Source organism: Heterodontus francisci, chromosome 38 (genome assembly GCF_036365525.1).
Source record: "Heterodontus francisci isolate sHetFra1 chromosome 38, sHetFra1.hap1, whole genome shotgun sequence".
Classification (NCBI taxonomy): domain Eukaryota; kingdom Metazoa; phylum Chordata; class Chondrichthyes; order Heterodontiformes; family Heterodontidae; genus Heterodontus; species Heterodontus francisci.
This window is the reverse complement of record NC_090408.1, coordinates 41,015,259-41,039,126: the sequence shown is the minus strand read 5'-3', so window position 1 is coordinate 41,039,126 and position 23,868 is coordinate 41,015,259. Positions and strand designations below refer to the sequence as shown.

Below are 23,868 nucleotides of genomic sequence, written 5' to 3'. Positions count from 1 at the left end.
ATGGGAGAGGTTTGATAGACCAGACTGCCTCTTCCTGTCCTTTCTTGTGTGTTTGTGTTCAATATTTACAGAGAATTCACCAAACAATACTATTTGGCCCAACAGGTCTAAACTGGTGTTTATGCTCCACATGAGCCTCCTCCCACCCTACTTCATTTAACCAAATCAGCACATCCTTCTATTCATTGCTGCCTCATGTATTTATGTAGCTTCCCCTAAAATGCGTATATGCTTTTCACCTCAACCACTCCTTGTGGTAGCGAGTTCCACACTCTCACTACTCTGTGGGTAAAGAGGTTTCTCCTGAATTCTTTATTAAATTTATTAGTGACTATCTTATTTGCTTTACTTTGGGTGCATTTTCACTTTAGTTTAAAGTTACTTATTTTGCAAGCTGTTGACCACTTAGTATAGAATTTGGATAAAGAATGTTGTATGAATATTAGTAAAGTACAAGTGGATTTGGCCATACCACCAAGTAATGATTAGTTTGTTTGACTGTGTAATCCATTGGTTTTGAAATTAGGGCTGGAATTTTACATGGGCTGGAGGCCCCACCCACTGGCAGAAAAGGTCGAAGGCAAGCCTGCCTCTGCCAGACCTGGAAGCCAAACCATAATTTTATGTGGCCCAGGCCCTTAATTGGCCTCCGAGGCGGGACCCGAGCCCCCCGAGAGCTGTTGGCCATTCAGCAACCCAACAACTCTTCAGTCCCAGCAGTGCCACTGAGAGCGGTGGCCACTGCTGGGACTGCTTCCAGCCAGGACCGGCAACATGGACAAGGGCCCAGAATACAGCTAAGGACCTGAATTGGGCTGGGCAGGCCTTTTGTCACCTCGCCCGCTGCACATAAAATTGCAGCAGGGCTGGGAAGGCGATGGGAACGGCACCCCCTGTCTCCCACTCAATTTTACGCAGCCCCGGCACCCTCCCAACCGCTCCTGTGGGGGAGGGGGTGTATAATTCCGACCTAGAATGCATGCATCCTACACAGTGTATGAATGGATCATGGGGGTTGGTCTGCAGGAAGATTCCAGGAGTCGTCAGATTTCTGCCCACCCGTTTCTGATGTGCTATATGCCATGAGCAGAAAATCTCAAGATTTCTACATTGTGTTTATTGACTTGTATGCAATTTCAAAAACTTTCTGCTGTGATGCTTTGCCTTTGGTATCTTGTGCAGTGTTTCAGAAACTTTAGGTGGTGGGGCTGGGGATTCCCTGAGTGTGTCTCTGTACTTGCCGAGGGTCTCTCTCACGCAGGAAAGGTTGAAAAGCAGTGATGTAGCCTGATCACCCTTGTCCCTTGTGAAGGAGAATGTTGTTGTGAGAAAAGACGCTTCAGTCGCGAACAAAAGCCTTTCTCTGCAGCTCTAAATAATGTAGACAGATTAAATATTAATTCTGCATTTGAGAATGTCTCATTGTTGCTCACTCGTATTAAATAAAAGAATTTGTTTTACAGCAAAATTGCCCTGTTGACAGTGTAGACCTTCGAGGCAGATCTGCCCTTCATGAAGCAGGTCAGTACAAAGCTGCTGAAATTAGTTTTTCATTAAGAAGCTGAGGAGGCAGTTTAATGGGATTCCGGTGCTTCATCCAGAGAGTGAGTCAGTGTTGTCACTAGAATATCAATAAAGTGCAGTGGCAAGTTTTCACCTTGTGTTCGCTCAAACTGTCAAAACACAAAACAGTAGGTTGTCCTCCCAAACTTATTTGTGGAGAAAGTACTCATGTAACATACCCCTTGTGCAAAAATATATAGTGTTGGTGGTTATCTTTAACAGTGAATGGTACTGTTAACTAGCTTTGAGAGTTCATTCAATGATGGTAATGCAATAGACTCATAAGCAACATTTCAGTTCTGCAGAGTTTAATGCTTCATATATGGCAAAGTATTTGAAAATCAAGCAAACTTGATTTGGGACAATGAGGTCAATCAAGCTTTCAGTTCTCGTGTGTTAATTTCCCAACTCAAATCCAAATTCCTGTTGCAATTTAATGGGTTATATACCTTTCTTGACTGTAAACCACTAATCTAAATGTCCTTATAATTCAAGCAACTACCTGTTTAAAAAAAGGTCTTGCATTTATTTAGTGCCTTTCATAACCTCAGGACATCCCAAAGCGCTTTGCAGCCAATGAAGTACTTTTGAAATTAGGTCACTGTTGTAATGTAGGAAATGTGGCAGCCAATTGGCACATAGCAAACTCTCTCAAACAGCAAGATGTAATATATGGCCAATGGGTAAAGCTGTACGACTGATGGATATGAGTGTTTGCTCCCTTCACTTTCCATTCCTCACTCCTCCTTATTTGAGGTCTCCAGACCCATTCTGTTTAAGTCTCACACAGTCCCATACTGTATTTTGTAAGGCTTCTTTCATAGTCTGACATATGATGAGTGTGCAGGTGCTTATCGTGTCCTGGAAATCCGGCTTTAGCATTCCAGGAGAAGGCAACTATGTGTCGTCCAAATTCTTTGGTTCACTTCGAATGCCTCTTAACCCCTTTTCTGCCTATGCCTCTTGATAACCGTCTCTCCCTTTTTAAAAAATTTTCTGTTTGTTACAAAGGTAATTCGATTCTGTTTTTATTTAAACAGAAAGTGCTGGAAATAATCAGCAGGTCTGGCAGCATCAGTGGAGAGAGCAGCAGAGTTAATGTTTCCAGTCTGTGACCCTTCATCAGAACACAGTTGACCTGAAATGTTAACTCTGCTTCTCTCCCCTCAGATGCTGCCAGACCTGCTGAGTATTTCCAGCACTTTCGGTATTTGTTTCAGATTTCCAGCATCCGCAGTATTTTGCTTTTAATTCGATTATATTGCTTGTTGGGGGGGATACTCACTTGAAGAACAATAGTATTAAATTATGTAATTTTACAGCACAGAAAAAGGCCATTTCTGACATGTCAGTGCTTATGCTCGACATGAGCCTCCTTCCACCCTTTCTTCATGCAATCCAATCAGCATATCCTATTTCTTTCTAGCTTATCTAGCTTTCTCTTAAATGCATCTATACTATTCATCACCATTTGGTAGTGAGTTCTGTAACCACCCTCTGGTGTAGTGTTTTCTCCTGAATTCCCTACTGGATTTATTAGTGACTGTCTTATATTTATGGCCGCTAGTTTTGGTCTCCCCCATATGTGGAAAATTCTTTTCTATGTCGACCCTTTCATGAACATACGAACTAGAAGCAGGCCACTAGACCCTTTGAGCCTGCTCCGCCATTCAATAAGTTCACAGCTGAACTGATTACTCCACATTTTCACCTACCCCCTTGCTTATCAAGAATCTGTCTACCTCTGCCTTAAAAATATTCAAACTCTCTGCTTCCACAGCCTTTTGAGGAAGAGAATTCCAAAGACTCACGACTCTCGGAGAAAAAATTTCTTCTCGTCTGTCTTAAATGAGCGACCCCTTCTTTTAAAAAGTGACCCCTAGTTCTAGATGCTCCCACAAGGGGAAACATCCTTTCCACATCCACCTGTCAAGACCCCTCGGGATCTTATATGTTTCAATCAAGTCGCCTCTTATTATTCTAAATTCCAGCGGATGCAAGCCCAGCCCGTCCAATCTTTCCTCGCAAGACAGCATGCCCATTCCATGTATTAGTCGAATAAACCTTCTCTGAACTGCCTCCAATGAATTTACATCCTTCCTTAAATAAGGAGACTAGTACTGTACACAGTACTCCAGATGTGGTCTCAATGCCCTGGATAGCTGAAGCATAACCTCCCTACTTTTGTATTCAGTTCCCCTCATGATAAACGATAACATTCCATTAGCTTTCCTAATTGTGTTGTACCTGCATACTAACCTTTTGCGATTCATGCACTAGGACACCCAGATCGCTCTGCATCTCCGAGCTCTGCAATCTTTCTCCATTTAGATAATATGCTTTTTTATTCTTCCTGCCAAAGTGGACAATTTCACACTTTCCTGCATTATACTGCATTTGCCAGATCTTTGCCCAGTCACTTAACCTATCTATATCCCTTTGTTAGCCCCCTTATGTCCTCTTCACAACTTACTTTCCTACTTATCTTTGTGTCATCAGCAAATTTAGCAACCATACCTTCGGTCCCTTCATCTAAGTCATTTATATAAATTGTAAAAAGTTGAGGCCCCAGCACAGATCACTGTCACACCACTCGTTACATCTTGCCAACCAGAAAATTATCCATTTATGCCTACTCTCTGTTTCCTGTTAGCTAGCCAATCTTCTATCCATACCAATATGTTACCCCCTACACCATGAGCTTTTATTTTCTGCAATAACCTTTGATGTGGCACCTTATCAAATGCCTTCTGGAAATCTAAGTACAATACATCCACCGGTTCCCCTTTATCCACAGTACATGTAACTCCCTCAAGAACTCCAATAAATTGGTTAAACATGATTTCCCTTTCACAAAACCATGTTGACTCTGCCTGATTACCTTGAATTTTTTGACGTGCCCTGCTTTCACTTCTTTAATAGCTTCTAATATTTTCCCCAAGACAGATGTTAAGCTAACTGGCCTGTAGTTTCCTGCTTTCTGTCTCCCTCCCTTTTTGAATAAAGGAGTTACATTTGCTATTTTCCAATCTAACGGAAACTTCCCCAAATCTAGGGAATTTTGAAAAATTAAAACTAATGTATCAACTATCTCACTAGCCACTTTCTTTTAACACCCTAGGATGAAGTCCATCAACACCAGGGGACTTGTCAGCCCGCAGCTCCAATAATTTGTTCAGTACCACTTCCCTGGTGATTGTAATTTTCTTGAGTTCCTCCCTCCCTTCCATTTCCTGACTTACAGCTAATACTGGGATGTTAATTGTATCCTCAGTAGTGAAGACTGATGCAAAATATCTGTTCAATTCATCTGCCATCTCCTTATTATCCATTATTAATTCCCCAGACTCACTTTCTATAGGACAAACGCTCACTTTGTTACCTCTTTTTCTTCTGTAAATATCTATGGAAATTCTTACTATCTGTCTTTATATTTCTATAATCTTTAAGACCTGTACCAGGTCACCCCAGAGTTATTTTTTATGGAGCAATGAGCCCCAGCCTGTTCAGTCTCTGATTAATAAAAGTAAAGGGCCATGAATCTCTTGTGACCAACTGAGACCTTTATCGTGCTTTCATTAACACGCAACCAAAAGAATTTCCTGCGATCTGACCAAACTGGTGCTGAAGAGCTCCTTCATTAATTAATGAGGGGAAATTGTCACGGCTCGTCTGAGCTGTCACAACATTTCCCAAGAGTCGTCATGTCTGTGAATAGAATTATCTTGTGTGTCGCCACTCTGAAGTCAAGTTGTATATTGATAAGTGAGGTCACACCATATCTCTTTCGGTTTGTATGGCAACTTGTGATGATTTTAGAGAGTCACGGTTTAATAGAATGTTTAACTGAAAAGTATTGAAAGTGGTTTTAATAGTCCCATGTACACAGAAATTATGCAGCATGCTTTTACACACAGTAATGAGGCAATAACTGCAGATAGATTCTAAGCAAAAATAATGGCTTAGTGCACAAAGAAAGGATGAGTCGCGTAACATATATGTAACACAGCCCTAGAGCTGTTGTATGGATGTTGGTTGATCTGAATGTCAGGGCCTGTACGTGCCTGTACATCCCTTCTGCTTTCTCTCCCCCTTCCTGCATCCTCACTTTGTTGAAATCAAGACTGACTAACTTGTCTCAAAAATCTGAAACTGTCATGCCTCCCGAACTGTTTCCTTCTGCCTCCTAACTCCTTCCTCCAGCGCGTTGCAGTCTTTCAAAATCCAATTACTGCTTTCTGATTTAGCCCAATCTTTTCTTTTACTCTTAACCTTGATGGTGTCTTGGCTCTCCACTTAATACTTCTCAATTTGTAAGCAACTTTTCTTTTTATGGAAATGCTATGTTTGCTTTATCATGGAGAAGATTAAATACAAACTCAGCTCCTTATTTGAAAGTTGTGTGCAACTGGAGAATACCTGTAACCCTTTGCGCTGCACCTTCGTAGTGTCGCACCTAACTCGCAGCTTACTCCTCATTACAATTTATGAAGTAGCTATTGAGAAGTATGCTAGTAAGTTGCTAAGTGATGCACAACCAGCTAAGAGCATATTCAAATAGGGAAATGGTCTAAAGTCCACTCCATTGTGACAAACACATAAATAGGTGGGGAAGTAGGCTATTCGGCCCCTTGAGCCTGCTCTGCCATTTAATAAGATCATGGTTGAGCACCTACCTCCATAATCCCTTAACCCCTTGACCTCTTAATGAAAGGGTGAAGCTGGGAAAGTGCAAAATTTTTTTTTAAAAAAAGCATATTTGAGGGGTTGCAAGTACTTAACATCTGTACATAGAATGTCATTAAATTTAGTGCACAGAAATGGGCAAATTGCCCCATCTTGCCTATGCTGGTGTTTATGCTCCATATAAGCCTCCTCCCACTTTACTTCATCTCACCCCATCAGTATATCTTTCCATTCCTTTCTCCCTCGTGTGCTTATCTAGCTTCCCCTTAAATGCATCTGTATGTATCCAGATTTACATCAGACACTCAGATCTTAACCCTGATTTTCTTACTGCCTAGGATGATGTTGATTTGAGATGGTTCTGTTAGGGGGCTTATAGCTGCCCCTCTCAAGTGGCCATTCTCATTGATCCTAGAGAATGTGTCAGTAATCTGTTTGGGCACCATGCTCCTCCCAGTAGTTTCAATCCTGTCCCCAGTTGGCATTCGCAAACACTAAACTCTGCCATTTCCCCAGGAGGTCACAGTTGAGATTATGAATCACGGTGTGGGAATTACGGAATAATTTTGTGCCCTAACTCTGTGGTATTCCTCTTAAAGATGATCAGGAGGCATGATACTAAGCAGCACAAAAAGAGATAATAAGAAATGCCTCTGAATTATAATGTGGCCCTGCTAATCCAGACTGACACTCCCAGTACAGTACTGAGGGAGTGCTGCACTGTTGGAGGTGCCGTCTTTCAGATGAAACGTTGAACCGACGCACTGTCTGCCTCCTTAGGTGGACATAAAAGATCCCATGGCACTATCTTAAGAGCAGGGGAGTTTTCTTTGGAGTCCTGACTAATATTTATCCTGCAGCCCACATCATTAAAACCGATCATCTGTTCTTCATCACATTGCTGTGTATAAATTGGCTGCTGCGTTTCGTTATGTTACAACAGTGACTACACTTGAAAAGCACTTAATTGGCTGTAAAGCACTTTGGGTTGTCTTGAGGTCGTAAAAGGCGCTCTATAAATGTAAGTCTTTTTTGCAAGTTATTGGCTCACTTAAGACAGACAGCAGCCAGCTATTAACACAATGCACACACTCTTCAGAGGCAACATTGGCTACATTGGGTCAGTTGGCTGTTTGATTGAGTTGCCCAAACTAAGCAATGGTCTTAGGTTCATTGACACCAGACTGTATTATCCAGATTGTTCAGCTTCGGTGTTGTAATTACTTGTGACCTGCATTTCAGCGGTGGCTGGATGTACAGCATGCGTGAAGCTACTCTTGGAACATGAGGCCACTGTGAATGTCAAGGATGGGGTAAGTGCTGGTAAAACCTTGGAGATGGGACTATTTTTGGTAGATGAATGGGTGAAAGTTGCTGTTTATTAAGTGTATGAACTTTGTAAAATTCATTCAATTTGGATAGCTATGGCCAGTCGATTGCCCTTGGTGGGACATGGGTAGAATTTGCAATGCAGAAATGGTCCATGCTGGTGCTTATGCTCCACACGAGTCTTTTCATTCCCTGCTTCTTCACACCCTATCAAAATATCCTTTCTTCCTTTCTCTGTTTTATCTAGCTTCCCCTTAAGTGCATCTATGCTATTTGCCTCAACTGGTTCACATTCCACATTTTAGCCACTCTCTGGGTGAAGAAAATCCTCCTGAATTCCCTACTGGATTTATGAGTGACTAATCTCTATGTCTACCCTGTCAAACCCTTTCATTATTTTAAAGACCCTTATGAGGTCACACCACAGCCTTCTCTCCAAGAGAAAAGAGCCCCAGTCTGTTCAGTCTTCCCTGATAGGTAAAAGCTTTCAGTTCTGGTATCATCCTTCTAAAACCTTTTGGCACCTTCTCCAATGCCTCTGTATCCTTTTTTTGTAATCTGGAGACCAGAACTGTTCACAGTGCTGCAAATGTGGTCTAACCAATGTTCTATGTAACTTTAACGTCTCTGCTTTTCAAATCTATTCTTAAAATTAACCCCAGTGCATTTTTTGTTGCTCTTGTTAACTTGTGTTGTATGGTGTATTGCTGCTGCTTTAGGAGGGCAGTATTTCATTAATCACTCTGTACTTCACCTCTTTTGCAGGATGGACGGACACCTCTTGTGCTGGCCACACAGGTGTGTCATCCAGCAGTTTGTCGGCTTTTACTAGAGCGTGGAGCGGACATCAATTCGAGGGATAAGCAAAACAAGTAATTGAAAAAAAAAATTGAATTTTAAACTCTAGTCCATTGCATTGAAGTTCAACTCTTAATTTAGTTGAAAGCAGCAATTACTGTCGCTGCTGATGCATAGCTGGTTAACATGGTGGATGGCTGAGTCATTTAGATCAGGCTGACCCTGGTTTGTGCTAACTTAACTATTCCTAGTTGAGGGCACAATAGTTGGTCTCGGTGACCCCTGGGTTAGTGACAAGAAAAGTCTTCCATGTTTTTTTGCTCCTGCTCACAATCCGGTGAACTCTGGTGCATGCGCACACATGTGGCAAGTGAGGACATCATTCCAGTCAGATGTAATTACTGCTCTGTCGCCCCACTGCCCACCCCCCTGCCAGTTGTATGACTAATTGTCTATGAATCTAGACTGCAAGTATGCAGAAGAGTGACTGAGGATGATTGGTGGCCATCAAGTTGTATCCTAGTCAGAAATCAACACTTTTCCAGGTGGGCAAAGCGAGAGAAACATTAATAAAGGAAATGTGCTTTAACTAAACTGTGACAGTTTACTGTAACTGTCCCAACATTGCTAAGATTTTTTGTACTGTTGAGCAGTGCATGATGTTTTATTGCTTCCTTTGCAGTTTCAATTTTAGAAGTTAGTTGACCAAAAGTTGAGATTTATCTTGCGTTAGTGTGCAGAAATATAGCTTAAGTTATGCATATTGATGGACTACTAGAGATTTGTTTTGAACCGGTTCACGCTTATGTAGAAAGAGCAGACATAGATGTACAGTTCCTGCGAGCACTCTGCGCATTTTTATGCAAAGTTTGCCGATCGGATTTTTATGTTATGGGGGTTGAACCCACAGCCTTATGACTCCGAGGCCACTGAACCAGACTGACAAACTTCCTCAGAGGATGTAAGTATTGAGCCAAGATAAATGGGTGTTTTATTTCTTAGTTCATTGCAGTGTAAATGGTCCTAAGAGAACTGTGCATGGTCCCATTGCTCTTCATTATCTAATTTGACCTTTGCTGATGGTGGCATGTTTAATAGAGATAATGGTGACTCTTTTTTCCTCTCTGCAAGAGAAACTGAAAAACAAACAGAACTGGATAGTGGGTGTACAAGTCATGTATTATCTTCACTTGGATAAGTCAATGACTGTTGAGGCAGGAGAATATTATAATGGAAAAAATGTTGGGCATGCCATGACCTTTTCACATAGCACTAGTTCAAAGCTTGTTAGAACTGGAAAGTTGTACTCTGGTTATAATTTCTCTCTTGGGTCCTATATTAACCTGTCGTCTCGTCTTTCAGGACAGCTTTGATGGTGGGGTGCGAGAGTGATTGTAAGGATGCAGTGGAGGTCCTCTTAAATCGTGGTGCTGATGTTAATTTGATGGATGACTATGGTCACAAGAGTTTGCACTATGCTCAACTCTCCAAAGACCCAGAGTTGTTGGCTTTGGCCAGAGCTACAATGGAGAAGAAAGGGAAAGGTGAGATCATTGATGCGTACACACACACTGCATAAGAAGTGCAGGTGGCATTTATTTTAGGACATGTTTCAGTTTATGTTCCAGGAATAACAGCTGTGATATGAATTTGCAGACTGTTTGCCTTTTTTTTTTGTTTCATTTTTCTTCCTCCTCCCCCTAACCTTTTGAAATATGAATATATGATGAAACTGAAAACAGATGGAAACAGAATTTGAAAATGTACTGTAGTAAAATAACTTCAGAAATTTGTTCTTGTAATTCAAGGGCTGAAAACTGAGTTAACTTTTAGTTTTCACACTGATGCATTTCCACTTGTAGGAAGGTATAAACAAACTTCTTTTAGTACAACAAATGTTAGAATTTGGAACTGGCTTTTGTGCCCAAATTTTTTTTTTGTGACAACTGATTGATTGAGAGGCAGATGTTCAGGTGCTGTGTGGAGTTTTCTGATTTTGGCTGCTGCATTAGAACTACATTGAGTGGTTGAGACGTGTAGCGTAGACACATTTAAGGGAAATTAGATGATTGCATGAGGAAGGAATAGTAGGACGTGTGGCTCATGTGAAGCATAAACACCAGCACAGACCAGATGGGCCGAATGGTCTGTTTGTGTGTTGTACATTGTATAATTCTATATAAAAACTCCCAACATTTAGGGCAGAGAATAGAGTGTTGCACCGTTGTGTACAGAGCAATGTTCCCCCTCCACTGTACGGCTGTGCACAAGTCGGTTCCTTTAAGTTACCGGGTGTGAGGCTGCACAAAAAATTTAAAGGGGCCATTCACTGAAATGAGTTGCCTGCGCACTCCAAAAAAAAAAAAAAAAATTAGACAGTACGTTGATACTTAGGATCTGGTTGGCCATGCCCTCCAGATCTAGGCTTGGGCAGGCATGTGACACTGCCACTCATACACATGCCAGACTTGCATATATGTGTGTGATTTAAACCTGTTGGCTTTTAGTCAAGTTCTGTAGTCTGGATGAATTCATGAGATGTTTGGCTGAGTTAACTGCATAGATAAGGAAGGGTTTCATTAATGGAAAAGGAAGGGGTGTAACATCAGATCACATTCTATATTTGGGAGTGGGTATTCCATTATCCTTCCGAATGCTGAAGGAGTTGAAGGAATGCACTTCATTGAAGTTACTTTTATTGGTATTTTATTGGCTGTATAATCTATTCTAGGCAGCATAGAGAGGTTTCCTCTTTCATGGAGAGCAGAAATTTGTTGGAGATACACTGCAGTGTGTCAGATTCTGTAAAGAGAAAGGGCAAGTTCTGGGTGTGTCCTCTTCAGGAACCTGGTGGTGGTTTGGACATAAAAAATGCCTTTTTCTGTTTTATGGATGTTGACTTGACGTGTGCTGTATTTCCAGCATTTTCAGTTTTTATTTATAGTTCTGTTTTTTTCCCCCCATTTTACATTGTTGCCTCAGACATTGTTCAGTGAAATCACTTGATTTGCTGTAAATTCTTCATCAGCGTTCAGAAAAATAGTGTTTGTGTTGGTTGCTCTGCAGAGGTTCTTTTCTCCTAAGTGATCAGGGATTCGGACGTGCTGAGTCTCACTGCTTTTTCATTTGCACAGCAGGTCGAAAGAAAAATAAGATTCCACGTGAGGGCTCAGGCAATCTTACAAGTGTGTTTGAGTAACGCAGCAAATTCTGAAGGATAATAGACATGACATTTTCTGTAGTTTCTGAAATGCAAAGATGTATCACCTGTGGAACACAGTTGACTATATTTGAATGGTGTGATTTATAAAGTTAGATTCATGTCCTGGAATTATTGCTAGAGTACTTTCAGGAACAAAGTAATCTCTCAAAAGTTTATTTTGAGGTTTCAACATATGGTTGAAGATCGAGTAAACTGGATCCATTTCATGAGTGTCACTTATTTCTTCGGTGCAGTGTTAACACTTTGCAGTGTTAACTGCAAACAAGTTTGAAGTCATGTTTTAAAAATTCCTTGCTTGGGAGTACCAGTGAAACTTTTTAAACTCTATTTTTGATTGATTTTGATGTCAGAAGTGTCTTTATGCTCTCCTTGCATTACAATTTGACTTGGTGCACAGAACCATGTATAAACATCAAAGCACATCTGGACCTAGTTCTCCATCCTTTAAGATACTCTTTAAAACCTACGTTTTGACCAAGCTTTTGGCCACCTGCCCTAATATGTCTTTATGTACTTCAGTGTCAGACTTCATTTGGTAACGCTACTATGAAGTGCCTTTGGAACATTCAGGGCACTATATAAATAGAAGTTGTTATTGGCCAGTGTGTGTGTGAGTTGGTAGTGTAGTTGGAGGTTGGGAGTGTACTGGTCTAAGGCAGATACCTATACTTTAACATGAGTTCTAGTGTTTACTTCTCCATGTTGTGCAAGTTAACAATATACATCTTAGACAAAGTCCAGCTTCATCATTAGTGATCTACAGTGGCTGGAAGCACTGGGTTTTGATGGAGTGAATGGAGAGAAACTGTTTTCACTGTCAGGAGGGACAGTAATCAGAAGATGCAGATTTACGATCATTGGCAAAAGCTCCAATGTGGGAATTGAGGATTTTTTTTCTTCGGCCGTGAGTTGTTGTGATTCTGAACACACTGTCTGAAAGGCTGCTGGAAACCGATTCAATAGTAACTTTCAAAAGAGAAGTGGATAAATAATTGAAGAAAAGAAGATATTTTCAGGGTGACACGGAAAGAGAAGGATAAGTGGGACTAATTGGATAGCTCTTTGAAAGAGCTGACGTAGGCATGATGGGCCGAATGGCTTCCTTCTATGCTGTATGATGCTTCACTGTCTTTCCATGAAGATGAAGAAGCATCAAATACATGCATTGGCAATGGTCTGAAATACAACCCAGTCATAAGGATCCAATAGGGAGATCAGTCTGATAAATTCTCTGGTTTATCCATTTGTAATAAGAGGAGACAGTAAAAGTGGGAACATTCTCCAGTGTGTAATTAATATTGCATTTTGCCTCGTGAAATGGACTGTTATTGTCACAGAAAAGCATTTGAGATACCCTAATGTCTTGGGACAATAGACTGTCTGCCTAATCTTCATCAGATGAATGGCCTGTTAACGTGAAAACTGGGATGGTATGTGCCCTACCTAATGCAGATAACCATCAAATATAAACTGACAAACTCTGGAAATATATCATGGGCTCCCTCTGCATCAGAAGTGAGAGATTAACATTTTTGGCTATAGATCCTTAAATTGCCAAATAGTCTTAAGAGGATGCTTTGCAATCCTGGACTCTCAGGAGAAATCCACATTGAACTGTCAGCTGTGGCTCCGTGGGGTAGCAATCTCTCTTGCTTCTGTCAGAAGGTTAAGCCTACTCCAGTGACTTGAGCAGGTAAGTTAGGCTGACACTGCTAGTGCAGTACTGAGGGAGGGCTGCACTATTGCATGTGCTGTCATTCGGATAGGATGTTAAACCAAAGCCCCTTCTGTCCTCTTAGGTGGCATAGAATATCCCATGACACTGTGTTTTGAAGAATGCTTCCCAGTATTTTGGCCAGTATTTATCCTTCAGCCAACACTATTTAAAAAAAAAATCTGGTCGTTATCACATTGCTGTTTGTGGCACCTTGCTGTGCAAAATTGGTAGCCATGTTTCTTACATTACAACAGTGACTACACTTCAAAAGTACTTCATTGGCTGAAAAGTGCTTTGGGACATCTTGTCGTGAAAAACACTTTATAAATGCAAATTCTTTTCAAAGGAAGTATGGGTTTGAAAAAGGACTGATTCTCTAACCCACGCTTCTTGCAGTTTGGCTCCTTTGGGTGTGAGGATTGTGGACTGTCTTCTAATCCCAGAGACATTAAACTGCCTCTTGCCTCTTTGGGTGGTGATGGACTGACTGGGTGGGAATAACTGAACCAAGGGATGCAGATATAATTCAGTTCCCATGATAAAGCAATATGTTCTGCCCTTAATTTTATATAACCATTATAAATTCATAGAATCCATTTATAATGAAAATTAACAATGTCAATTTGTCACATTGTAATTGCACCCTCCTGCCAGTGTTGTAGGGTTTCCCTGTTGAGATGATGTAATTAGAGCATGACAAGTTTACATAAGTACTCCCATTATAAATGCATGCTTAGGAATTGATACTGGCAAAAATTGTCAGTAAGTGTGTACAGATATAATCTTAATATATAGATAGATGGTTAAAAACCATAACATTATTCTATATCTAATAAGATAGAAGTCAAGTGATGGGTTCCGTGATTATACCAAGAAGCTGTTCAAAACTGTTAGTTATTCACGCTGTTGATCTTACTCTTTTGTCTAGTGGGGGAAAGTTTCATGTTAACATTCTAGCTCCTTAGGCCTGTTTGCATTTAAAAGCTAGCTGGAACTAGAGTCCAAATTCCTTCATATTGCAGAGGAACATAGGAACAGGAGGAGGCTATTTGGCCCTTCGAGCCTGTTCCACCATTCATTGAGATTACAGCAGATCATTTCATATGTCCCATATCCCTTACTACCTTTGAAATAGAAATATTTTGTGTTGTGCACTTGGATAGCTGCCGTGTTAAGGAACTGCACTTTAAAAAAAAAAAATAATTTCCGGGAGAGAGCTGTTGCTGGCAAGACAGGCATTTATTGCCCATCTCTGGTTGCCCGAAGTGGGTTGCTAGACCACTTTGGATGAAAGTTAAGAGTCAGCCAGATGGGTGTGGAACTGGAGTCATGATAAAGGCCCAGACCAAGTAAGTGCGTTGGGAATCCCTCCCTAAATGGTGGTTGAGAACCATATGCGTTTTTACAACAGTGTCACAGCTTCATGATCACTTTGACTGATACCAGCTTTTTGTTTCAAGATTTTTTTTTAAGAACTGAATTCAAATTCTCAAGCTGCCACAGTGGGAATTGAACCTTGCATTCTCTGGGTACTAGTCCAAATCTCTGAATACTGGTCCAGTAACGTAACCACAGGCTCAGGCTCTTTGCTCTAGAAAGGAGAAGGCTGAGTGGTGAACTAATCGAGGTCTTTAAAATTGTGAACAGATTTTATATGATAGACGTAGAGAAGATATTTCCAGGGAGGGAGCCCAAAAAGTAATGGTGATAAATATAGGATAAATCCAAAAGAGAATTCAGAAGAAACATTTTTACTGAGAGAATAGTTAGAATGTGGAACTCACTACTGTAATGAGTTCTTTATGTTGTCTGATGCAACATAAATGAGATGCGTAGAGTCTGGTTTGCTGAAGATCTCAAACAGGTTTATTGTCAGCTAAACTATTATTTACAGTATAGAGCAAACTATTTACAGAATCTTCGTCTGGGTGTTACAGTTGGAGTGACTCTGGCTTTTAGTCACATGACTGCATCCTGGTACTTGGCTCATTAGCATACTGAGATCTTAAAGGGACATAGCTCTTAAAACGATTACACAACATCCTCCTCCTTTCCAAAGATAAGTCTCGTATGCTACAAGTAAAAATACACAAGATTAGATAACATCAAATTAGTTATAAGGGATATAGATTATAACATTTACAGGTACAAGGATAGGGATTGTAAAATTTACAAGTGCAGAGGCTTAAAAGTCCATTTATTGGTTTGACAACTCTTGCTCGGAGAGATTGCGTCTTAGCTAATGCTGTTTTTTATGAAGTTTCTCCCTCTCTGCATTCAGTTTCTGTTGCTCTGCCTTCAGCCTGCTAATATACTCTGCTTTTCTCAAAATGACTACTTTTGAGGCCTTATCATTCTTGGAAAGTTCCGGCACATCATCTCGAAGAATCAACAGACAGTGCTTCAACTCATTCCCCCTCTGCCTCTTCAGGACATTGTGTGTCCATCACCTCTCCACATCCTCTGTGTCTGAAGGCTTGGGGCTCAAGGCCGAGGACTTGGGGAAGGAGTACTTGGCCTCATGGAGGTACCTGTCCATTTTGGTGCTGGCGGTTCTCTAGAGAGCAGAGTAAAGGCATAGTTGTGCTGTTGCTGGATTTCCAGACTGCACCACTTGATGCTGGCTAGAGTCTGTGAGTGGGTTCCGGTCCTTGGAGATTTCCCCTTTGCAGTGCTCCGAACTGCCAGCCTTTGCTGCTCAGTGGTTACAACGTCAATCTCTTCTGAGTTGCTGGAATGTCAGGAAATATTGCCTGTTGACAAATGACTTTCACCATCTGAGTTTGGATTGTCATTCTCTTCATGTGGCGACCCTGAGAAGGGGCTAATGCTCTTCAAGGTGTAGAATCTGTTTGGGTACATTTGTTGTGAGCTCTGGACTGACTCAATGTGGGTACCATTGGTCTCTTCTGCTCTAATGGGTACCTTGGTGACCTTGTGGATAGTCACAATGTTGAGGTCCTTACACGTTGGTTGTCCTGCTACTGCCGGTCTGTTAGTGTCTACCAGGTAAAATGTTTGTGGTTTCCATGCGACTGCATAGCTGCATTGCATTTTCAGCGTGCCACTGCAAGGGATGGGTGACCCCATTGTATGCACACAACTTTGCAGTTGTCCATTGTATCATTGATTTCCAATAGCCTATCCTTCAGGATATTTGTACTAGTCTTGGTGTCACTCTTATTCCTGAGTGTGTGTTTGCCAGCTTTCTTTGGGCACATGATAATGGTAGCAAAAGCTTCCAGGTGTTTAACTTCATCAACGTGATGTCAGGTTCACAATGTGAAATGCCTGCTCGTCTTCTGATTGAGAATCACTGCTCTCTGAATCTTGTCTCAGGTCTGTTTCGCTGTATATTGGCTTGTGTTTGCACCGGTCTTTGGCGCTTTTATTGCTGCTGTTGTCCTGTTACTGTGCCCTGTCTTTTTGTTTGTGGCCTACTGGATTTTGGCTGCATCTTTGGAACCAGATTTCTCTCATAGGCGGACCCAGTGCCCTTTTGCACTGCACGCCTTGCACAGGCCTTGAAATGCAGGGCAACTTTGTGATGAATGGGACCAACCACACCTGCCACACAGCTTGCTTGCTCTTTTCGACCTGGTTATCATGCCGATACTGTCGGCTGCACCTAGTGCTTACAGATGCTGTTGTCCAGCTACAGTGGCTTCATATTCCCTGCCATCTTCTAGCAGTGCATCAATGCTGTGACTTTTTTCCCCCAGGAGGTCTTTCTGAAACGCTTCAATGGGTGTTGAGACCATCACCAGCTCCATTAGACACTCTGACAGCATAGTTTCTGAAAAAGTGCATTCGTTGCCCTTGCTACGGCATCTACCTATGAACTGATCTATCAATTCCTGTGGCTGTTGCCTGTAGGAAATCAATTCCAGATGGTGAATTCTAAAATTCACTCTTAATCAGAGCTGATCTTCGAGCACTTTGAAGAAGACCAGAAAGTTCCTGCAGATAAGCCAGAAGTATTGATTCTGTGTAACTTGTCATTTCCAACAGCTATTAGTATTTTTAGAGCCTGCTTCACTGGTTCTACAATCGCTTGGTCTGTGAAGCATAACTGCGTTCTTTGTTTAAAAATTTGAACTCTGATAGGATAGCAATGGCCTTCCAGTTCATGCTGGGAAATTTGGTATCCATCTTTCTGCTGCTCTTTTGCCTTCTGGTCTTTACTTAACTTTGTTCTATTCACTCTGCACTGTTTCCCCTTTAAGAAATTCTCAGTTGTTTAGACTAGCTGCTTTGATGGAGAGGAGCAGGTGTTCGATAGTGTTCTGTTTATCTTACTTGCAACACTTAAGCTTGCCTGTTTACGCAGCTGTTCAGTAGGCAGTTTAGTTGCTTTTTTTGCTAGAATTTGTTTATGTTCATGCTTGAGTGGTTTAGTGATTTCTTTAAACTTTGGCTGCATGAATGGAAACTCTGCAGTGTTTGCGGGTTTTCCTGTGCTTTCTGTGATCAGACGTCTCCTGTAACGGCGCCGCCTCGATCAGCCAGGGAGAGGAATCTGGTCTTCCCCATTTTTTTTTTATGGAGCCTTTGGAAAAACAGATCAATTTGTAAGTACTTGGGAGCTTTTTCTTTTTAACTGGGGTTCCTTGACTATCGGCACAATGACTCACCCGATTGCAGGAATTTATTTGCAGCCTGTCGTTCCAGGCTCTCTTCTTTATCTGGAGGTAAGTTTTTCATTCTTTCCACTATTTAGGCTAGTATTTCTGTTGAACTTTCTCTGTCTTGCCTGATGCAGCATAAATGGGATGCGTGGAGTCCTGTTTGCTGAACATCTCAAACAGGTTTGTTAACAGCTAAACTAGTATGTACAGTACAGAGCAAACTATTTACAGAACCTTCATCTGGGTGTTGCAGTTGCAGAGTGACTGGCTTGTCACATGACTGCATCCCGGTACTTAACTCATTAGCATTCTGAGATCTTCAAGGGACATCACTATTAAGACGATCACACAACAGCTGCCACATGGAGTAATTGAGGGGAATAGCATAGATACATTTAAGGGGAAGTTAGATAAACATATGAGTGAGAAAGGAATAGAAGGGTCTGTTGATAGGGTGAGATGGAGGAATCTCGTGGAGTATAAAAACAGCATGGACCAATTGGGCTGTATATTCTGTTTCTGTGCTGTAAAGTGTTGTGTAATGAAGGGTGGAGTATATCTACTGAAACATGAAATTACTTGCTGGCCTCCTATTATATACAAATGTGTGTGGGTGACTGCTATATTAAAGGCTGTAATTAAGATGCTCTGTCTGTCAAGCAGGGCTGTGTGACTCCTAAGTAACTGCTGAATGAATGCTAACTGGGGAAGTTTTTGAACTTTCTACTCAAACATTCAGTGCAATTTTAATTAAAGGAAAAGATTCCATTAATGTGCTCTGTGCTTGTTGAATGAATGTGTGTTTTATTCCATTCCTGTTGCCGCAAGAACCTTCTCCTTCGGCAATTAGAAATAATTTTACTCAAGACAAATTGAAGCGCTTTATTTCCCCCCTCACTCCGCCCCCCCCCTTGAATGAGCTTTGATTTTAGTTTTTAATCTTGCTACTTTATCCCTATTCCAAGTTTTTAAACTTGCTGTTTCAGTATTGGATATTATTTTGAGTCTAGATTTAGTTGACTGGGGTTTTCGATTAATTTTCACAATACTGCAGGGTCTAATATGAGTGTTGAGGACGTGCCAGTTGGTATAGTGCCATCAGTGCAAATCTCGACGTGTTAATAAAACCTTTCTTGAATTTGTTGTGCAACCTCACCTCTTCAAACTTGCAATTTGAACTGATTTCTGTCATTTTCATTTTAATGTACATGATTGTGCAATGGTCATTAGCTTCCATGAGTAATATAAGAAAATAGGGAACAACGAAAGTTCACTTGAACCATCTTATTCCTCCAGCAGTCTACGTGCAACTTTCCATCTTCTGTTCTGTATCCACTCCATTCAAATGCTTGAGGACAGTGACTATAAATCTGAAAATTGCAGTCAGTATTGCTCAATGCTGGAGGCCTCCACTAATAATCCAAGTAAAGGTGATTTCAAATTCCACCAAAGTTGTGTTTCAATGATGAGGGACATACCATTACCCTGGTGGTTTGGGTGGGACAGCTGGTAGAAAGCATAGCCAGATTTGGGAGTCTACAGTCAGGAGCAAGAGGCTGCCACTCATGAGCCAAATTCCCATCAAAGCCAGGTCATCGCAATGAACCACAATGAGGTTGTAGATGACAATGACCTTGTGGGCAAGTGAACAGAACCTCTGGAGGAAAATGTGGGGAGGGATGGTTAATGGTCCAGAACTGGAGGCAGTGGTAATGGATGGTGTTTTATTCAATCATGGATGTAGGCGTTACTGTCAAGGCCAACATTTATTGCCCAATGTAATTACCTTTGAGAAGGTGGTGAGCTGCTTTCTTGAACTGTTGCAGTCCGTGTGGTGTAGGTACACCCACAGTGCTGTTAGGGAGGAAGTTTCAGTATTTTGACTCTGCGACAGTGAAGGAACGGCAAAATAATTCAAAGTCAGAATGCTGTGCAACTTGATGGAGAACTTGCAGGTGGCAGTGTTTCCATGCGCCTGCTGTCCTTTATCCTTCTGGTTGGTAGAAGTTGCGGATTTGGGAAGTGCTGTCGAAAAAACCTAGGCAGGTTGCTGCAGTGTAACTTGTAGATGGAACACACTGCAGTCACTGCACTTGTGGAGGGAGTGAATGTTTAAGGTGGAAGATGGGGTGCTGATCAAGTGGGCTGCTTTGTCCTGGATGGTTGGTTGGCAAGAATTGCCTTCCAGTAGGCATGATGAATGGGAAGGTGGGTGAGAGAAGAGGATAGGGTAGTTTGGTTTGGGGCAGGTGCAGGTGTCTCAATGACCCTTTGGGCAGTGCTGAGTGAGAAATAGAGGGTAGTGGTAGTATTATCCAAAAGGGCTTTGAACCCTCAACAGGAGAGAAGAAATAGGAGCAGGAGTAGGTCATTCAGCCCTTCAAGCCCGCTCTGCCATTCAATGAGATCATGGTTAATCTTTTACTAGTGCCACTGCGTCTAGTAGGAAGGCAACAGAGAAATGGTGGTTTGACATAGAGAATAGAGCAGGCAACAAAATACCTTTAGAGGAAAGAAGTTAAAGGTGGTATGAATGGTTGGTGGAAAGAGTAGCACCCGACGAGATAGGATCTTCAGGGAGCAAAATAAAAAGGTGGATAGAAGTACTGTAGTCACGTCAGTGTTTGGAAATTTCATGAATTGTTCTTAAAGTTGATTGTTTGGCACTGGAGTGAGCTTTAAAACAACACTTCAAAACACCTGATATCCCTCTGCAAATGAGTGATGTCAGTATTTTCATCATAACAGCCCGTTGTAGGATTGAAAAACAATGCAGTACGTGCATTGGCAGTGAATTAAAATTGGTTCAAATCGCTTGAAGGACTCAACCTACAATCTTGCTACATTTGCCATTGTGTGGACCTGCACCCAATTTCCTTATACAGTCCGTGTGCTTACATTGTGCCAGCCGTGGCTCAGTTGGTAGCACGCTTGCCTCTGAATCACAAGGTTCTGGGTTCAAGTCCCACTTCAGGGCTTGAGCATAAAAATCAAGGCGAACGCTCCAGTGCAGCACTGAGGGAATGCTACACTGTTGGATGTGCTGTCTTTCAGATGAGACGTTAAACCGAGGCCTCGTCTGCCCCCTCAGGTGAACGTAAAAGATCCCATGGCATTATTTTAAGAAAGAGCAGGGGAGTTCTCCCTTTGTGTCCAGGCCAATATTTATCCCTCAATCAACATCACTAAAACAGATTATTTGGCCATTATCACATTGCTGTTTTTGGGAGCTTGCTCTGTGCAAATTGACTGCCGTGTTTATTACAACAGTGACTACACTTTAGAAGTATTTCATTGGCTGTAAAGCACTTTTGGATGCCCAGTGGTTGTGAAAAGTGCTATATAAATGCAAGTCTTTTTTTTTCTTTTATCTTATTGCTTATATCTTGTGCTAGGAACACTTAATCGGCCTTGTCTAGTTTCTTTTAATGTCTTATCCATTTCTCTTTGGCGATATTATTTGTAACGCCATAAGAAGTGTATTTGAGGCTGAGCACTTTATATTATCCACATATATGCCACATCACTATATCTGCAGCTAGTGGCAAAGGAGGCTGTAATTTTTGATACATTCACTGGTGAATCTACCCTCTTATTTTGTTTTACTAGTTAAGGATGAGTATAATTTAGAAAGCAAAAATAGCAAATTGCAGCACCCAACCATGTTGAAGAGGGGGCTTGTAGTAGCATATCTTTGAGACTTATTTGCTCAATTTGATCAGTTCTGGTGTCTGAGGAAGGAAATTTGAGTGACAAATGTGAACGATTTAATAGAAATTAATTGCATGGCTATGGGGGGGAAAGAAGGGGAGTTGGAACTAATTGGATAGCTCTTTTAAAGAGCTAGCACAAGCATGTTGGGGGGTGAATGGCCCCCTGCCATGCTATGAATATGCTCAGATAACCATTCCTTATGCATAACCCTTGATGCAAGTGTTGGTAAGCTATTCAACCATAGTGAGTAGCACAGCCAGTCCTATTCACACCAACATACACACTTACACTTTCCGGTTGGGAGTTACTGGATAGTGATGAGAAATCAGGAATCCTTTTCCATGGCTAATGAAAAACAGAAAATGGTGGAATGTATTTTTTCCTTTCTTAGCACTTGGAAAAAGATAGGTTTTGCTGTGCTGAGCTCCATTCCCAACATTTCCCTTGCTTGTGTTTTGTGTTTGTTCCCATTAAGCAACAACAGCTGGTCCACTTTTACTTTGCCTTGTGGAGTAGTCCTCCAGCCCTACAACTCCCAGATCTCTGCGCTCCTCCAATTCTGGCCTTTTGCCCATTTCTAATTGTAATTGCTGCACCATTGGTGGCCGTGCCTTCAGCTGCTCCTGGCCCTAAGCTCTAGAATTCCCTCCCTAAGCCCCTCTGCCTCCCTCTCGTCCTTTTATGCAGTCCTTACAACCTACCATTTTGATCAAGGCCTTGTCCTAATATCTCCTTATGTGGCTCAGTGTCAAACTTTGCTTGATGATGCTCCTGCAAAGCGTTTTGGGATATTTCACTAATGGTGCGATATAAATGTAAATTGTTGTTGAAATACCAGTGAAACTTATGGCACCTACAAAGCGGTTTCAACTGAAGAATATTTTCAACCTCTCTGGATGTGCGATATCTGATAGAAAAATTTGGAGGCCCTTTTGTGGTAAATCCACCACCTGTGAAGTTTAAGGAGCCATTAAAAATAAGTCACTGGGGCCTCCTGGCCAGGATCGTGGGTTGAAGACCATATATGTCTAATCTCGGGTTGCTAACCCTAGTCTCCAGGACAGTCCTATGAGCAAAAACACTAGAGAAAAATCGGGGTGTTTTTAAAAAAAAAAGTGTGTTTATTAAATTTTCTTTGACCGTTTTCGATGATTAGTTGTAAAAATATTGAAGATGTGGGATGGCGTGGTGATAAGCTGACTGGGCTGGGGCATTTGGAGGCAGGAGGTCCTGTGTTGATACCTCCAGGTCTGTGTTTAGTCAGAGTTGGTAACCCAAGCATTATCGAAGTCGCACACTCCCAAATGGGATGTGGCTTTGCTCTTTTCATGTGGGGCTACTTTCCAAGGCTGAGCTAAGGCAACTTAAACCGTTCCTGCTGAGATCAGGGCTGGGGCTGGGATGGGGGGATGGGTGGGTGGTTTCGATGAGTTAAAATCGATTGTTTAGTGTTTTGAGGGCAAGATTTTGAAATGAATAATTGAGTGAAATCTGTGGCCAGTCAATGTTTCTGGACAGCTTTACATGTAACATTTTAGTGCCATCTCCTGATTTCAAGCTAGTTTACTACAGCTTTACTGCAGGATACAACAGCTGCAGTGTGTAGATATAATTAACGTCAGATTTCCAACAATTCGAATTTAGCAATTCGTTCCAAGTTTCAACTCATTATGCCACAATTAAATGTGATGGTGTGTCAGGGGCGCGCTGATGGATGCTAGTTGGCATAGATGTAAGGAAGAACTTGGATTTATAAACAATGACGCCTCATCAAATCTCTGGGTATGCCAGAGTGCTTAACAATCAATAATAGATTGCTTTTTGAAGTGCACTCATTGTTATATAATGAAATAACTATCACTTATACAGTGCCTTTCGTGAACTCTGGTTGCCTCAAAGCTCTTTAGAACTAATTAAATACTTTTTTGAAGTCGAATATTGTAGGAAAAGGTCTCAACCAATTTACCCACAGCACAGTCCCACAAACAGCAATGTGATGATGACCAGATAATCTGTTTATTTTTGTGGTGTTGGTGCAAGGTTGAATATTGGCCAGGACACTGAGAAGACCGCCCCTGCTCTTCTTCAAAATAGTGTCGATGGGATCTTTTACATCCACCTGAGAGGGCAGATGGGGCTTCGATTTAACGTCTCCTTCAAATGACAGCACCTCTGACGGTACAGCACTCTCTCAGTACTGCACTGGGCGC

The 23,868-nt window shown here is 41.6% G+C and overlaps 1 protein-coding gene across 3 annotated transcripts in view; it reads left to right on the top strand.

Moving 5' to 3' along the window:
- Positions 1-23,868, top strand: part of uacaa (uveal autoantigen with coiled-coil domains and ankyrin repeats a) — a 145,268-nt gene that overhangs the window by 85,512 nt on the left and 35,888 nt on the right. For all 3 annotated transcript variants that reach the window (XM_068018201.1, XM_068018200.1, XM_068018202.1), the window contains exons 5-8: positions 1,464-1,521; positions 7,492-7,562; positions 8,344-8,450; positions 9,739-9,920. In XM_068018201.1, the coding sequence (XP_067874302.1) occupies positions 1,464-1,521; positions 7,492-7,562; positions 8,344-8,450; positions 9,739-9,920 (418 nt within the window). The remainder of the gene's footprint in view (positions 1-1,463; positions 1,522-7,491; positions 7,563-8,343; positions 8,451-9,738; positions 9,921-23,868) is intronic.